The following is an 18,810-nucleotide window of genomic DNA, read 5'->3' on the forward strand; positions in this document are numbered from 1 at the left end:
GAGTTAGGAGGCACACAGGCTCCCAAAATGTGCTCTGACATTAGCACCAGGAACTTTCTAGAAAACAGAAGCTACAGACTAGGCAGGGCAGGTGGCTCGTGCCTATAATCTCAACACTTTGGAGACCAGGTTGGGTGGATGACCCAGAGTGACCAGGAGTTGGAGACCAGCCTGAGCAACATAGTGAGACCCTGTCTCAACAATATTTTTTTAAAAACATTAGCTGGGCATGGTGACGTGTACCTGTAGTCCTAGCTTCTCAGGAGGCTGAGGCGGGAGAATCAACTGAGCCCAGGAGTTCGAGGCTGCAGTGAGCCGTGACTGCCCCACTGCACTCCAGCCTAGGTAACAAAGCAAGATCTTGTCTCAAAAAATAAAAATAAAAAAGCAGCAGCAGCGGCAGCTGTGGGTTAGAGGAGTCAGATAAATGATTATTGGAAGAATACATTTCCTGTTTGCATTTTATTGGGAACTTCAAAGAAAAGAAAGTGAGACAGATTGATTCCCAAGACAATCTGTGATGTAAACTCCCAACAAGCTGGGGAATTCTGGACGGTGAAGGGGTGGACGGTGAGGCTCAGCACAGCCCAAAGTCAAAGGCATTAGGGTTGTTCTGAAAATAGAGATTCAAGAAGCCCTGGAAAATGCTCTTATCTGTGAGAAGAGCACAGACTGTGGGGTCCCACTTCATGGCTGATATCCAGAGCCGCAGGGCTGGCGTGTGGCTCACACAGCTGCAAGACAGGAAAAAAGCGTCAGCACAGCACAGGGGGAGGCATCAGGAAAGGGGATGCACATTGCTTTTTAGATTTGCAAGATATGAAAAATGGGTTTATTTGGGGAATTATCTGTTATCTTATTATCAAGTGAGAATGATAACTTACTGGAGGAAAATCTTATTTTTGGAAAAGTCAAATGTGTAGAAGTTGTTGTTGCTTCTAATAATACAGTGAAATACTTTGGACTGATGGCTCTGGGAAAATAACATGTCTGTGCGTCATTGGGTTTTTTTGTTTTTTAATAAATATATATTTTTAAAGCTTGAGAACCTTACATGTGCTTCACTGTTTGCCAACAAAAAGACAACCCTCTGAAACAAACATTATTGGGTCATTCTCAGATTTTACTTTAGAGGATAGAAAAAAATAAAGACATAATTTCCAAAACATGCTTAAAATGAATAAAACAATAATGAAACCTTGAAATCATGGAGTTGACAGGGCTCTTTCAAGGATCCACCAGGACATTTAGTTCTGGGGTTTATAAAGCGACAAGCTGAAGATAATACGAGTGGGTTGTGGGAAATCCAGGACTAGAAGTGAGGTTTCCTAACCTGTGATTCCATGCTCTGTCTTCAGAGGATACCGCCTTTTGTAAATTTTATGTTTGAGACTGAGTTTTAAATATCCTGGTATGTCGTATCTAAGCTCCTTCAAAGAGAGCTGAAGTCGGAAGTGCAGGAGACAGTGCCTGGGTGGGCTCCAGCCCACGGGTTATGAAGGTGCAAACACAGTTCTGCTTCAGCAGGGCCGGATTTCCAAGTGCCAGAAATGTCCAGCACCCACCATGAGAGTGGTTTGGATTAGGGTGGGCGTCTGCACATGTCCAGCTTCTCCGAGCTTTGAAGTAACAGAGCACTCACTGTTCTGCCCAGAAGCCTACACAGCTATTTCTTCACCTTTAACGTCCCTGCACTTCCATAGTTCCATAGTGTTCATTGCCATTTTGTTTGTATGTTCCAACACCAAGCATATATTACTACACAGATCTTTTTTATAAGGTTATTACTATCTGGGGGAAGATTTGTCCGGCAATGAGACGTGACTAAGGTATATGGTGTCCACTGGGGACCCGGCAGGACTAGGTGGAAGCATTGGGCACTGTGACTGTGACTCTCCACCAGCTCTCAGACCGGCCATGTGGGGGCGCTGGTGAGGACAGCAGGTTCTGAAGTCTGTGGGAGGCTCCTGGACTAGGGGTCTTATCTGCAGAAATGCAGGCAAAGTGTGAGTCTGAGTTAGCAGTGGAAAAGCACCTGTGTTTTTAACAAGGAAGCACACACTGGGGTTTAGAAACCTGATTCACTTCACAGACATTCTGAAACATGTCTACAGGGGGCACGCAGACCATCTTAAGCAGTGTTACTCAGTGTGACTCCGGGAATTTACCAACACAAGGTCAAATGTCTTACTCCGCTATCCCATACACATCCAGCCGCTCAAACCAGGGCCAGAGGAGGTAATCAATCATGGATGTACAGGTTCCACCAAAGAAGGTGGTGTTCTGATACTCAAGAATCTAAAAATGGAAACAAAACAAAAGCAAATAAGTTTATATATCTCCTGACACTAAATGCAAATCTCAAATTAATTCCCAGAGAGGGAGAACTGAGGCCTCTATCCTTCTCCCTCTGGTTAGCAGAATGCTTCTTCCCTTTCTCTGAGGTTTCCTCTGCCTCTTTTAGGGTCACACTCCTGGCCACCTTGTCTCTTCCTTCCTTTCAACACTAGAGTGACAGTGAGGCTCATCTGATTGGAGAAACTGGAAGAACCACCCCCACAGAGTAGCCCAGCCCCTTCCTCTTAGCCTGGAACAGCTCCTCCATGTGCTAAGCCTTCCAAGGATAAGCTGAGCTCTGGACAGAGGAGGATCCACCTCAGGCCAGCACTGCCCATTACTTGAGGACAAGGGGAGCCTCAGCATGATGTTGAAGTCTATTATTAGGAACCCCACTCAGGATCTCCCATTCTCCAAGATCTGCTTTATCAATAAGAAAGGGGATTCTGCCGGGCCTGGTGGCTCATGCCTGTATTCCCAGCACTTTGGGAGGCCGAGGCGGGTGGATTACCTGAGGTGGGAAGTTTGAGACCAGCCTGACCAACAGGGAGAAACCCTGTCTCTATTCAAAATACAAAATTAGCCAGGAGTGGTGGCACATGCCTGTAACCCCAGCTACTCGCGAGGCTGAGGCAGGAGAATTGCTTGAACCCACAAGGCGGAGGTTGTGGTGAACCAAGATCGTGCCATTGCCCTCCAGCCTGGGCAACAAGAGCAAAAAAAAAGAAAAAGGAAAAAAGAAAAAAAGAAAGGGGATGCTGTAATCTCCATGCCTTATTATTTTATCTTCTCAATTAATTCAAAACTAAGGCAGGAAAGAGCATCCTGTTTAATAGGCCCTCTCAAATTCTAACCTTGTGTTCTTCTTCTTCTTCTTCTTCTTCTTCTTTTTTTTTTTTTTTTTTTTTTTTTTGAGATAGGGTCTGGGTCTGTCACCTAGGCTGGAGTCCAGTAGATCAATCACAGCTCACTTCAGCCTCAACCTCCCCCGGGCTCAAGCAATCCTCCCACCTCAGCCTCCCAAGTAGCTGGGATTACAAGTGCAGGCCATCATACCTGGATGATTTTTATATATTTTTTTTTTTGTAGAGATGGGGTCTTGGGGTCTTGCCATGTTGTGCAGGGGTCTCAAACTCCTGAGCTCAAGGGATCCTTCTGTCTTGGCCTCCCAAAGTGCTGGAAATACAGGTATGAGCCACCGCACCCGGCCCCCAACGCTGTGTTTCTATCACACTTTTTTTTCATTTGAGCTTTTCAAACTTCACATTTGTTGGCCACTCAACACTATTACTTAATGCATTAAAATAAAATTTCTCATTCCCAAATGAGACTAAACCCAGGTAGAGGGACTGTAAAGAAAACAAACTCACAACAGACAGGTAGCCAAAGACGGCCCCAAAAAAGTACCTGCAAGTTTAAAAAAGCAAAAGTGTTTAGCAGAGGTGACTGTTGGTACAGGTCTTCCCAGAGAGAAAAGTATGGCACGAATTACCTGGTTAAATCAAGCAAGCTACTCATTTTGACCTATATACTTCATAATCAACTCGATACTTCCCTAGAGCTACAGATCTTGACTGCTGGGCCCAGGTAAGTTGTGGAAATAAGCTATACTCTTGCTTTCATCTGGAAATATCAGGGTTCTGGTGAGGGACAGAGGGCAAAAGGACCAGAATCAAGCTGTGGATTAGGGTCCCGGGGCAGGGATAGCACAGTCCCCCGCCTAGCAAATGCACATACACATTTCCCTCACATTTTCCAAATGTATCTTGAAACCACCCACATCAAAACTACTGGCATTTCCTAATACAGCTGCAGATTATTGAGCCCCATCCCAGACAGGTATTTCCCCACCAATTTCAAGCAGGGCAAGTCTGAAATCCCAACAGAAAAGCTATCTTTCCCTAAATTAGCACTAAGTGCTCGCTCCTTTACAGACGGAGGAGAACATCCTGGACAGGCCTCCTGGGAGGTTTGCTGAAGTCTTCAGGACTCTCGATAGGAGAGTTCCCTTCTGTGCAAACCTGGAACCTTCCAGACATGTAAAATTACTTTTTCCCCTTAAGAATCCTAGAAAATTGGGACTGGAAGGGCCCCTGAAACTCATCTAAGTGTGAGCTCCTCATTTCGCCATTTATTTCTACCATGATCATTACACAAAGGATTAGAAGTGTAGTGTAAAAATGTGCACTACATACTAAATATGAAAAATAATAAAATGCTATAATTGGGGAAAATGAAAGCTGGAACAGAAGGTAAAAAACCAGGAAGGAAAACAGTATCAAGATATCATGTCCTGGGTCCTGCAGAGTTCCTTCAATAAAGCCTTGAATTTGACTCTTGAGTTTCCTGGCAGCCAAAGGGGAGAGGAAAACATGCCAGTGATGTGATTCTTGTCTCCCACGGGGAAGCACAGGGGAGCCTTGCTATGCAGAGGAGGAAACCCAGTTCCAAGGAGGTTAAGGGGCTCTCTGGATCACACCAGAACTAACATGCAAATCGTATTTTCCTAATTCCCAGACTAGTGTCAACCTTATGTCATTCAATTTCAAATATGTATTTTTAGACTCTAATGAAAAGCTTCCTCAAATTGCTTGAGCCAAGGAGTTTGAGACCAGCCTGAGAAACATGGTGAAACTCCGTCTCTACAAACAATACGAAAATTAGCTGGACATGGTGGTGACACCTGTAGTCCTAGCTACTAAGGAGGCTGAGGTGGGAGGATCGCTTGAGGCTGGGAGGTCAAGGCTGCAGTAAGCTGTGAGCACGCCACTGCACTCCAGAGCAAGGCCTTGTCTAAAAAAAAAAAAAAAAAAAAACCGGCCAGGTGCAGTGACTCACGCCTGTAATCACAGCAATTTAGGAGGCCAAAGCAGGCAGATCACTTGAGCCCAGGAGTTTGAGACCAGCCTGGGCAACAGGGTGAGACTCCATCTTAAAATAAATAAATAAACAAAACAAAATAAAAATAAAAAAGCTTCCTCGTCTCTTGTGAATTCTTTTCTGTAAGAATGAAAAAGAATACCATGACTTGATATCTTGATACTGTTTTCCTTCCTGGTTTTTGACCTTCTGTTCCAGCTTTAAATGTAAGTAACAGAAAAAAACTTGGAACCAGCAAACTCTGAAAGCTCCTCCTTCTCTGCAGCCAAGGACTGGCTCGGCTCTGAGCTTCTCTGTGAGAAGAATTTCCTTCTTAGTCTCACTCTTTCATGCTGTCTGAATCAGAAGCTCAAACCAAAGCAAGTGACAGAGGGATGAGACATTCCAACACAGTCATGATGAAAGAGCTTATCAGAATTCTCTCCTTCCTGGTTTATTCCACTGATAAGCAGATCAGGCAACTTTACTAAAATAGTTATTTCTTGTACTCAATTTAAAGCAAGTCCCTTCCATTTACTCCTCTGAAAAAATGTTAGGATAGAGGCAGAGGCAAAATAAACTGACAGTCTTAACTACCAATGTCTTGTCTTTCTTAAGTGTTTTATCATCAGAAATGGAATGAGAAATGGGTGTTAGATCTAGATCCACTTAGCAGTAGTTATGTTAATATCCAATCTGTCCTTTTAAAGAATTCTATGTTGAGTTCTCCCACCAGATTATATATCACATATAAAGATACAGCCAGGCATGGTGGCTCATGCCTGTAATCCCAGCACTTTGGGAGGCTGAGGTGGACAGATTGCTTGAGCCCAGGAGTTTGAGACCAGCCTGGGCAACATGGTGAAACCCCATCTCTACAAAAAAAACTAACTGGGCATCGTGGTGTGTGCCTGCAGTCCCAGTTACTTGGGAGGCTGAGGTGGGAGGATCACCTGAGCCTGGGAGGTAGAGGCTGAAGTGAGCAGTGATCACGCCACTACACTCCAGCGTGGGTGACAGAGTGAGACCCTGTCTCAAAAAAAGAAAAAAAAAAGATATCGGTGGTCGGGCACTGTGGCTTACGCCTGTAATCTCAGTGCTTTGGAAGGTCAAAGTAGAAGGAGCTCTTGAGGTCAGGAGTTCGAGACCAGCCTGCGGCACATAATGAGACCTTGTGTCTACAAAAAATAAAAAAGGTAGCCGGGTGTAGTGGTGCCCAGGAGTTCGAGGCTGCAGAGAGCTATGATCGCATCGCTGCACTGCAGCCTGGGCAACAAACACAGCAAGACCCCGTCTCAAAAGACAAAAAAAAAAAGATATTGGCCATTCTTAATGTTGAATAGCTTCCCTCACGATGGCATTCCTCACTTTCAGAACCACTGTCTTTTGTATGAGCAAGCAAACCAAAATAGCCTTCTTAGAAAATGTTTTTCTTCAAAGACCCCAGATATCCCCTATAAGGCTTCTACAAATGGCAGGCGAGGGAACTGAGGCTCTAGCTTCCAGGCCTCAGATTTTTTGAAAACATTGACACATTTTCAATTCAGGCTTAAGAGTTCAAGAGGTTTGTTGGGAGTCTTTAGTACAATAGAAGAGCTCCTTTCTAATGCAAACATGGTACCTTCCCCAGACATGTAAAATTACTTCCCCTTTAGCATGCTAGATATTTTGCAGAAAGGTGTTTGACCTTCTAGAATATTAGAAAAATCTATTTTAAAATTTTCTGTTCTCCAATTCACTGAAAAATAAGACGACGGACGCGATGAGAGGTAACGAGCGAGCAATGCAAATGAAGAGGAAGGGACTGCTTGGTAGGACGGGGGTGCACTGTTCCCACGCCCTGCATGCGTGAAGCCTGGCTGGAAAGGCACCTCATCTTCTGCGAGGGCCCTTCGGGCGCCCCCAGAGGGACGAAGGAGAACGTCAGCGTTTTGAGGTGCGCCCTGGAACACAAGGGGAAGGAGGAAGCGCGTGGGGCTCCCCCTGGTGGCCATCAGTGCGAGGCGCGTCGGCCACGGCTCCCCAAAAAACGTTCAACAGGAGGATGAAGAATCTGCAAGGTTTTTGCGAGAGAAGCAAGATCATTAAGAGAAGCGAATCCCAGAATCCAAACCAGGCATTCGAGAGAGCTCCAGTCTTCAACTCTTTGGTTCAGCCTCAATAATTGAGCTTCAAACATTGAAGCGGCCACCTCACCTTCGTTGCCAAGAAATCCTGGGCCCCCAATCCCGAAACAGTATGGTGGCTCCCAGTGGGGGCTGCTGTACTTGCTGGAGGAGGAAGAGTTTTTCCTCATTAAAATCGTTCTGAAAATGCAGAAGCCATCCCCTACGCTCTGCCCCCCAAAACACCAGAAGCCATCCCCCACCCTCTGCGGCCCCTGAAAAGACACACAGCAGCGCCCCAGCGCATCAGCAACACTGGCCCTTTTCCAGAAGCAGCGGAAAAGCGCTCAGCTCCAAGGCAGGAGTCTTTTATTAATATTTTTATTTTTTGTGGGCACATAGTAGGTGTATATATTTATGGGGTACATGAGATATTTTGGTCCAGGCATGCAGTGTGAAATAAGCACATTATGGAGAATGGGGTATCCCCTGAGCATTTATCCTTTGAATTACTAACAATCCAATTACACTCGTTAAATTATTTTTAAATGTGCAATTAAGTTATTATTGACTATAGTCACCATGTGGTGCTATCAGAGAGTTGGTCTTATTCATTCTTTCTGTGTTTTTTGTACCCACTAACCATCCCCACCTCCCTGCCAGCTCATGCTACCCTTCCTAGCCTCTGGTAACTATCCTTCTACTCTCTCTGTTCATGAGTTCAACTGTTTTGATTTTTAGATCCCACAAGTAAGTGAGAACATGTGATGTTTGTCTTTCTGTGCCTGGTTTGTTTCACTTAACATGATCTCCAGTTCCATCCATGTTGTTGCAAATGACAGGATCTCATTCTTTTTATGGCCGAATAGTACTCCATTGTGCGTATGCACTGCGTTTTCTTTTTTTTTCTTTCTTTCTTTATTTTGTTTTGTTTTGTTTTGTTTTGTTTTGAGACAGAGTGTCACTCTTTCACCCAAACTGGAGTGCAGTGGTGTGATCTCAGCTCACTGCAACCTCTACCTCCCAGGTTCAAGCAATTCTCCTCAAGCCTCCTGAGTAGCTGGGATTACAGGCATGCACCACCATGCCAGCTTATTTTTGTATTTTCAGTAGAGACGAGGTTTCACCATGTTGGCCAAGCTGGTCTCGAACTCCTGACCTCAAGTGATCCGCTAGCCTCGGCCTGCCAAAGTACTGTGATTACAGGAGTGAGCCACCACACCCCACCTGTACCACATTTTCTTTATCCATTCCTCTCTATTCATGGACACTTAGGTTGCTTTCAAATCTTAGCTATTGTAAACAGTGCTGCAACAAACATAAGAGTCCAGGTATCTCTTTGATACACTGATTTCCTTTCGTTTGGGTGTGTACTCAGCAGTGGGATTGCTGGATCCTATGGTAGCTCAATTTTTAGTGTTTTGAGGAACCTCCAAACTGTTCTATAGTGGTTATACTAATTTACATTCCCGCCCCAGTGTATGAGGGTTCCCTTTTCTCCACATCTTCAACAGCATTTGACATTGCCTGTCTTTTTAATAGAAGCCATTTTAACTGGGGTGAGATGATATCTTGTTATAGTTTTGATTTGCATTTCTCTGATGATCAATGATGCTGAGCACCTTTTCATATGTCCGTTTGCCATTTGTGTGTCTTCTTTTGAGAAATGTCTATTCAAATCTTTTGCAGGGCAGAAATGTTTTGAGTTCATAAAAGATAAATGGAGGTTCTTAAGATTTCAAATCTCAGATCCCTGCTAAAATGATATAGCTGAGGCTGAGCTAACTATGTGATGAACCAGTTCCCTGTTAAACAAACCTAGGGTGTAGAACAAACCTAGGGCATATTTAAGACCATTTTCTCCTCTGGGAAGGAGACTTCGAGGCAGGAGCTGCAACAGAACATGCTCCTCCTGCTGCCCATCAGTTATGACCTCGATTCTCCATGAAGGTGCAGAATACAACTTGTCAAAATTTGGGGATTAAAGGACCACTTAAAATTCTATGCTGGCATCCTTTTAATGAGCTTAATTCTCATCTTCAAAATATATTTGTAGGGCTGGGTGTGGTGGTTCACACTTTTAATCCTACTACTTTGGGAGACCAAGGTGGAAGGATCGCTTGAACCCAGAAGTTCGAGACCAGTCTCGGACGGTGGGAGAAATCCCGTCTCTACAAAAAATACACAAAACTAGCCAGGCATGGTGGTGCCTGTAGTCCTAGACACTCAGGAGGCTAAGGTAGAAAGATCACCTGAGCCCGGGAGGTCAAGGCTGCAGTGAGCCGTGATCATGCCACTGCACTCCAGCCTGGGTGACAGAGTGAGACCCTGTCTCAAAAACAAAAACTAAAACAAATCACAATATATTTGTAAGATAGTGTGGGGGAAAAGCTAGGAGGGTAATGCTTGACCAGTCAAATGTCTGTAAAGTGATTGGCGGTGGAAGAAAATATAAATGAATATTTATCAAGTCTCTGAAGTGGGGAGAGGACTTCCCACACATAAAACAGTGGAGGAAATCATAGCAGGAAAGCCTTACAGCATAATACTTTCAGATGCTGTACTTCCATATGCAAAAATATATAAGCCAAACTAAAAGTCAAAAGAAAACAAAAATGTGTTTTAAAACCAGCCAAATATCTTTTCTATACAAGGAACGCTTTAAAAGGAACTTTTACAAATCAACAAGGAAAATTAGTAAGATTCAGATGGCCAGATAGGCAAAGCCCCTGAACTGAACAGACAAATTTTACAAGACCAGGAGCAAGAGATGACATACTTCAGGGAAAACCTCCCACTTCCCTGGCAATCAAAGAAATATGCATTAAGTCAACAATGAGGAGCTACAGTGTCTCTCCACAGCAAATATTATTCAACAAACAAATATCTTTTTGAATGAACTCTCCCCCCAGTGAAAAGGAGATAAGGCAAAGAGCATTTTCACATACTGCTGGTGAGGGGCAAACAACACAAGTCTTCTGGGAAGCAATTTAGTGAAATACAGCCCAAGCCTCCAACGTGCTCATTATACCCTTTGATCTGGTCATTCTATTCCTGAGAGTCCAGCTTAAGAACATATTCTAAAATACAGAAAATGCTTCTTAGGCAAAGAAGCTGATATTCCCTGTAGCACCATTCAAAACGGCAAAGGACTGAAAACCATCTAAACACTCCTAATTAGTGTACTGGATAAATAACTTTATGGTTTATAAACATGGCAAAGTATGCAGACATTAAAAGTGTTTTCGGCCGGGCGCAGTGGCTCATCCCTGTAATCCCAGCACTTTGGGAGGCCGAGGCAGGAGTATCATGAGGTCAGGAGATCGAGACCATCCTGGCTAACCAGTCTCTACTAAAAATTCAAAAAGAAATTAGCCGGGCGTGGTGGTGGGCACCTGTAGGCTCAGCTACTTGGGAGGCTAAGGCAGGAGAATGGCGTGAACCCGGGAGGCGGAGCTTGCAGTGAGCCAAGATTGCACCACTGCACTCCAGCCTGGGCGACAGAGCAAGAATCCGTCTCAAAAAAAAAAAAAAAGTGTTTTTTCTACTTTTAAAGATTACATATTTAATACAGAAATACATTCCCATCATTTAAAAAAAATCAAACACAGAAAATAGTGTAAAAGGCAAAATCTTCCCTTCACATCCCTGCCCTTAACCACTTTTCTTACCCACCCCAATTCTAATCAGTCCCCTTCCCAGTGTGAGACACTACTGGGAGGTGGATGGGTTTCTCTCTAGATACTTTTCTAGCCATTTATTTACATGTATATGCACACCTGCATGGTTCAGTTTTGTTTTCTTCTACTAAAATGGGATCATACCAGCTATATTACTGTGTGATTCATTTAATATTTCTAGGCAATCTTTTAATGTCAGTACACAGATTTACCTCATTCATTTTCAGCCGTTCCACAGAATTCCACAAGACAGACATGATTTGCTTAACCACTCACCATCTAATGAATATTGTTTCCTAATTTGTCATCATCACAAATAATGCTGCTGCTCTAAGAAACACTCTTATACATGTAAATAAGCATTTATAGAGTTTATAAAAATTGGCCAGGTGTGGTGGCTCACACCTGTAATCCCAACATTTTGGGAGGCCAAGACAGGTGGGTCACTTGAGTCCAGGAGTTTGACACCACCCTGGGCAACAGAGGGAGACCCTGTCTCTACAAAAGTTAAATAGAAAACTAGCTAGGCATAGTAGCACACACCTGTAGTCCCGGCTACTCACGAGGCTGAGTTGGGAGGCTCCCTTGAGCTCAGGAGTTCGACGTTGCAGTGAGCCATGATTGCACCCTGCATTCCAGCCTGACAACAGAGTAAAATCCTGTCTCAAAATAAAATGGCAGGGGGTCTAGGGAATATTTACATCATAATAGTAATCAAGTTTCAACTACATAAAATATACAAAACAGAAAAGGACAGAAAACAAAAACAAAAAAGTCCCCAAGATTGTAACAGTGGTTGTTTCTGGTAGTGGGATTATATTTTTTCCCCTTAGTTTCTATGTTTTCCTGTACTCTGCAAATTCTCTCTAATGAACAAGTACTACTTTATAATTGGAGAAGAGTAAAAATAATTTTTAAATAATAAGAATAATTATTATTCTATTATTTATGTGATGGGAAAGGGTATATCAGAAGGCTATTGAAAGAAGTACAGCAAATATTAGTTTATCTGGAAAGCAGCTGTCAGAATTGGATGATGAATGAAGTAACTGAACTAGCAACAGCACTAATACACTTAACCAGGCATCCTGAGTCAGGGATAACCCATTCCCAAGTGTGAAAGAATGGTGGTTACAACTAAAATGGCATGTTAGTAAACATGCTAAATCAGCTAGCAAATCCAAGAGAAATCACAACGTATGTTCATGCAAAAACCTGCACAGTGTTCACAACAACATTATCCACATTGGTTCCAAGAGTGGAACCTTCCCAGATGTGGATAAACAAAATGTGTGTATTCACACATGGAATATTATTTAGCCATAAAAAAGAATGAAGGATGAACCTTAAGAACTTTATGGTATGTGAAAATAGCTCATGAAATGCTACACGTTGTATGATTCCAGTTATATGAAGTGTCTAGAATAAGTCAACCCATAGAGACAGAAAGCAGATTAGTGGCTACGTATGGCCAGGCGGACTGAGAAGAAATGGAAAATGATAGCTTACGAGTGAGCAGTTTCTCTGGGGTATGATAAAAAACGCTCTGAAATTAAATAGTGGTGATAGTTGCACAACTCTCCTAGTATACTAAAAGCCAGTGAATTGTACACTTGAAAAGGGTGAATTTTGTGGCATACAAATTATATCTCAACAACTTTGTTATTCAAAATAGCTAGTAATAATGAATTTAGTTTGTAGACATGTTAACTTAGATGATAAAAAATTTAGCCTGTAGTCTGCTATATATAAAAGGATACAGAAAATTGTTTTCAGTGATGAATTAACCAGGTATAAACTTTTTTGCCTTCCTTTCCTGGTGCTATCGAAGGAGAAACAATTAAACAACATATAAATAATTTTGCCATTGGAAATTAATAAAAATTAAGAAAGAGCAAAAACAAAACTAAACCAAGACAATATAATCTAACTTGAATAAATGTCTTTTTTGATGAGAAGAAAGGACAGACTAAAAATTAAGATTACCAAGTACAGTGACTCATGCCTGTGATCAAAGCCCTTTGGGAGGCTGAAGTGGGAGGATCACTTGAGCCTAGGAGTTCAAGACCAGCCTGAGCAACACAGTGAGACCTCGTCTCTACAAAAACTTAAAACAAACAAAAACAAAAACAAAACAGTTGGGCATGGTGGCCTGAACCTGTGATCCCAGCTACTCGGGAGGTTGAGGTGAGAGAATCACTTGAGCCCAGGAGGTTGAGGCTGCAGTGAGCCGTGATTGTGCCACTGCACTCCAGCCTGGGTGACAGAGTGAGACCCTGACTCAAAAAAATAATTACAACAATAATTAAGATAATGGAGGCTGGCTCGGTGGCTTGAGCCTGTAATTCCAGCTATTCGGGAGGCTGAGGTGGAAGTATTGCTTGAGCCCAGGAGCTCAAGATGACAGTGAGCCATGACTGTGCCACTGCACTCCAACCTGGGCAACAGAGAGAGACCCCCATCTCTAAAAGAGGAAAAGAAAATAAAGTAATTAAAAAATTAAGATTATGGGTGACATTTAGAATCAATAAAGTACTTAACTACAGAAGCTCCTGGGTGATACACACATAATTTATGCAAATTCCGCCTCATGCAAACTGCTACACATAAGGCATGCAATCAAATTTGGCAATGCGGGAAACTCTGCATGGAAATGCAAAGTGAAGCACCTCAAGGCAGGTGGTTGGATGACAAGAAGCAAAATCATAAAGTGCCCTGTGGCCGCCGGCAGACAAAGGCTTCAGTTGCTGGGCCAGGTCTCATCCCTCAGTGCTATTTCAGCATTATTTATGTTGTCCCCTCCCTGCTCTCCTTTATGGAGCTCTGATGATGGTGAAGAAAGGACTAAGCAATAGTCAGCGTGCAGAACCAATTCATAAGCCACGAACACTTTCTAGATTTAAAGCAAAACTCCAAAGCCTCAAGGAAACATGACCAAATCCTACTTTTCACTGCACTTGAACTTGATTTGACTATTTCCATAATGAAAATATTTTTGGAAGGCACAGATGAAAAGTGACACCAAGAGGTCCTGCCACATTCAAATCCACAAAGATCAAATGAAGCCTGGCTCAAGTCCCATTCAGAAATGGGAAAGTCAATACCTGAAAAATAATACAACTAAAAAATGTGTGCTGCTTAGATTAATGATTCAGTAAAGGCTAGAAAATCTGCGTGAAGACATAAAGTACAGCAAGACAAGTGTCGTAGTTTTAAAACTCATGCCAACGTTCAGAACAGGAAAGGCAGTGAGCACGCTGCTAGTTTGATAATAAAAGTGGCAGTAATATATCTCAAAGAATTGTAAAAGATAATAGAGAAAAATGCGGTTATATAACAAGCATAATAAATATTTGATTTTGATGGAACTTAATTTTTTTTTTTTGAGACAGAGTCTCACTCTAACACCCAGGCTGGAGTGCAGTGGCATGATCAAAGCTCACAGCAGCCTTGACCTCCTGGACTCAAGTGATCCTCCGACCTCAGCCTCCCAAGTAGCAGGGACCACAGGTGTGCATCACCACATCCAGCTAATTTTTGTATTTTTTGTAGAGACGAAGTTTTGCCATGTTGTCAAGTCTTGTCTCGGACTCCTGGGCTCAAATGATCTGCCCGCTTAGGCCTCCCAAAGTGCTGGGATTACAGACATGAGCCACTGAACCCACCTGAAACCAGATTTAAAAAACAAACAAATGAACGAACAAAAAACAAGCAAAAACAAACAAACAAACAAAAAAAAAAAACTTCGAAAGTTAGACAAGGCAGTTATTTCAAAAGAAGAAAGTGTCAGAGTTTAAGGCCACAAAAGGTGAACTGACCTTTTGTTTGAGGATAACATAGCAGAAGATTATACATGAAATCTTGGCTTGCTTATCACTCAGAAAGACAATGAGTATTTAAAATATTTTTAGCTCACAAAAAATCCTGACTTTGCAAAATCATGTGAAAGAGTTGCATAAATCAGGGGATCATCTCCATTAAAATTATTCTGACAAATTTCAATTTCACTAGACTCTCCTAGAATAAATATATTGGCATTTAAAGGAACAGATCACATAATTCAAGTTCATTGGTCATGTTTTCAGATTTCAATGTTTCCTACATTGTAGTTATAATTCTTTGTTTGTTTGTTTGTTTTCGAGACAGGGTCTTGCTGTGTCACCCAGGCTGGAGTGCAGTTGCATGATCATAGCTCACTGCAAGCTCAAACTCCTGGGTTCAAGAGATGCTCCCGCCTCAGCCTCTAGAGAAGCTGGGACTACAGACACACGCCACCATGACTAGTTAATTTTTTTATTTTTAGTAAAGACATGGTCTCACTGTGTTGCCCAGGCTGGTCTTGAACTCCTGGCCTCGAGTGATCCTCCCTCCTTGGCCTCCCAAAGTGCCTGGATTACGAGTGTGAGCCACCACGCCCAGCCATAGTTACAATTATTGCTAACAGTCTATGGGACAAAACCACATTCAAACCTGTTAGAACAATGTGGAATACCCGGTGTTCCTTAAATAGCATCAGTGAAAGCTACCTACACCAAGGCTGGTTAGTGAAAGCTACCTATACAGAGGCTGGTTAACAATGGTGTTTCTGGGGCTCAGTTATTGAAGATAAAGTGAAATTTCTTATTCAATGACATGCTGGAGCTGCCCACATCTTTTGCCAGCTCTTGAGTTTAGAGATAGCACATTGGTAGCTCAAAATTAGCCTTGGCGGAAGTATTTACACCACCCAAATCAGCAAATGCTATAAATCAGTGCTTTTTCTTTTTCTTTCTCTTTTAAGAGAAAATTGATTGTTAAACATTTATCACCACATCGCTGATGACATTCCTAAACTCTCTGGTTAAAGCTCCTAGCCCATAAAACCATTCCAAAGGTCCAGTAGAGACCATACGTTGCTCTTCTAAGCTCTGCCCACATATGAATATCCCATCAACACCTCAAATTTGACAAAATGTGTCCTCCCTCAAACTCTTAGTGAAAAGCATCACATTTACCAGCCACAAACTTGGAAACCATCCTCGGTAACTCCTACTCCTTCCTCAGATTTCATCTCATCTTAGTCCCTCAAAATCTCTCTAATTAAACCTCCCTCTCCAACCCTCTTTAGTGGGGCCCTCTTTGTCCCTTCCCAGTCCTTGCTCTTGGCCACTCTAATCCATCCTCTATACTCTTGCTGGGCTGAACATCTTCTTTTTTTTTTTTTTTTTGAGATAGGGTTTCACTGTGTTGTCCAGGCTGGAGTCCGGTGGTGAAATTATAGCTCACTGTAGCTTCAACCTCCTAGGCTCCGGTGATCCTCTCACCTCAGCCTCCCAAGTACATAGGACTACAGGGATAAGCCACCATGCCAAGCTAACATTTTGTATTTTTAAAGAGATAGAGTTTCGCCACATTGACCAGCGTGGTCTCAAACTTCTGGGCTCAAGTGATCCTCCCACCTTGGCTTCTCAAAGTGCTGGGATTATGGGCTTGAGCCACTGTGCTCAGCTGAGCTGAATACTTTTTCTTTTCTTTCTTCCTTTTTTTTTTTTTTTGAAACAGAGTCTCACTCTGTTGCCCAGGCTGGAGTGCAGTGGCGCAGTCCTGGCTCACGGCAACCTCCCCATCCTGGGTGCAAGTGATGGGCTGAATACTCTTAAAAGCATGAAGGAGTATACCACTCTCCTGCTTGACAGGCTTCAATTACTCACCATCAACTCTGAAATAAAGTACAAATCCCCAGGCACAGTGGAAAAGGCCTTTCAGCGTCTGACTCTGGTCCACCCTCCACATTCGCCTCTTATCAATCACTCCCTCGCTGGCAACCCCTCACTGGTTACTGTTTGCCAAACACACCAGGCTCTCGCCCTTGTGCCTCTAATTCATCCTAAGAGTCAACAGAGGCATTATCTACCCCCACAGACCAGCCTTCTCGTATGCATGTCTCCAGCCTAGCACTCAACACACCCAGGTTTTAAATGGGCTTAACAGCCTATCTCCCCATCCAGGCTTTGAGCCCCTTGAAGGTCTTTAATATTTTTTATTCCTAGTACATAGTTCTGAGCCTTTACAAAGAGGCCACTCCAATTTGCAAAACAGGACTAGTACCATTTGTAACTGAGAAGGTTGTTGGCAAGATTCAATGAGATGATGTATGCAAAGTATCTGCAGCATGATTCATGGCACAAAATACTGGTTCACTTGCCCTGGGAAAGACCCCCAACTGAAGAACTGTATCTTCATCATAACCCTATACTTTCATCTAGCAATCTGTAATTTAAAAAGTTCACCCATCATCCAAATGGAGGTAGGAGGGAAACGGATGAAAATGTTTCAATTACTGTATCTTTGAATTCAAAGGGTTTTTTTCCCCCAGCTCCTTTCCCTGGTCCAGTATTTGTTTATCTGTGAGAAGGTAACCAGGCATGATGGGGTCCATTCAGCTGATCTTTGAAATAAAGACTATAAATTCTCTAGTCACAAGATTTTTTGAACTTCTTTTTTAAAGCAGCAGTTCTCCTTTCTCCCCAAATGCCATCTTCTTAGACTTGAGGTTGAACATGGTGGTTAAAGGCAGTGCTGACCTGAGTGAAGCAGTGTCTGGAACCATCTACCAGGCCTCCACTCGCTGGGAAGTTGAGTGGAGAACCCACTGCAGAACCCAGAGGCTCTGAGGAACGCACATTTCAAAATAATCCCTCATTTTGCACACCGGAAAACCAAGGCCCAGAGAGGTACAGAACATTGCCCAAGGTTCTGGAATTTAGTAAAGCCAAGCCTAAGATCCAAGACTCTTTCCACCACATCATACGGCCTCCTTGGGGTCAAGGCCACAGTTGGTGACCTCAGGACAAAAGACTGACATTTCCTACACACGACCATTCGTCATCCATAACTTAACTGTACAAATCTGAGATAGGCAACTGGAAATATCAATACATTTAATCTGTTTCCACTTGATAAAGGTCAAATAGAAGAGTATTAATAACCAGTCTCCCCTTAAGGGGAAAAAAATCGTATTCTCTGGCTGCCAATAGAGGAACCACCCACCCATAAGGTGAATTTATTAGTTTCTGGAACAAAAGAAACAATGGGAGTAAAAGAACTGCCTTCCAGATTATTCTAGAAGTATGGGATAAGTAGTTCCATTACTGCCGGGTTAATGAAGGATCTACTGGCAAAGAGTGCTCCTGCCACTGCACCCATTTTCCCCTTCTTCCTTAATTACAGATCCCTGATTTTATTCAGGGTAACCCAGCTAAAAGACTATATTTCCCAGCTTTCCCTAAGATAGTCATGACCCTGCAACTAAGTTCTGGCCAATGAAATGTAAATAGCCATTGGGTAGAATTTCTGGTAGGATTTAAAGCCCTTAAAAGGGGCATGGCCATTTGCCATTTTTTTCTTTATATTCTGCTTTTCAGAGCCTGGAACTTGGATGTGATGGCTGCAGTGACAGCAGCTATTTTGTTATTTTGAGGATGATAGCCTTGTACTAAGTTGCGCTAAGGATGACAGAGCCCATAAAGAGAAAGAGCTTCAGTTCCTGATAATGTCATAAAGAAGCCATCAAAATAGGCCTGAATTGCCTAGCTGTGGCTTTTTTTTTTTTTTTTTTTTTTTTTTGAGTCAGTCTTACTTACTCTGTCACCCAGGCTAGAGTGCAGTGGTGCAATCATGGCTGACTGCAGCCTTGACCTCCCAGACTCAAGCTATCCTCCTGCCTCAGCCTCTCAAGTAGCTGGGACTACAGCTATGCATTGTTATGCCTGGTTAATTTTTAAAATTATTTTTGTAGAGTAGGGGTCTTGCTATGTTGCCTAGGCTGGTCTTAAACTCCTGGGGCTCAA

At 42.9% G+C, this 18,810-nt stretch overlaps 1 protein-coding gene across 3 annotated transcripts in view; it reads right to left on the bottom strand.

The window, feature by feature from the left end:
* Positions 1 to 443: 443 nt before the first annotated feature.
* Positions 444 to 18,810, bottom strand: part of LOC105478308 (glutathione S-transferase omega 2) — a 29,170-nt gene continuing 10,803 nt past the window's right edge. For 2 of the 3 annotated variants that reach the window (XM_011735425.3, XM_011735423.3), the window contains 2 exons: positions 2,192 to 2,298; positions 444 to 734 (listed from right to left, as the gene is read on the bottom strand). In XM_011735425.3, the coding sequence (XP_011733727.1) occupies positions 578 to 734; positions 2,192 to 2,298 (264 nt within the window). In that variant the 3' untranslated portion in view covers positions 444 to 577. Of the gene's footprint in view, positions 735 to 2,191; positions 2,299 to 3,304; positions 3,745 to 7,392; positions 7,467 to 18,810 lie in introns of those variants that run through there. The other variant, XM_011735424.3, reaches the window with a different exon arrangement.

Source organism: Macaca nemestrina, chromosome 9, assembly GCF_043159975.1.
Source record: "Macaca nemestrina isolate mMacNem1 chromosome 9, mMacNem.hap1, whole genome shotgun sequence".
In the NCBI taxonomy this organism is placed as follows: Eukaryota; Metazoa; Chordata; class Mammalia; order Primates; family Cercopithecidae; genus Macaca; species Macaca nemestrina.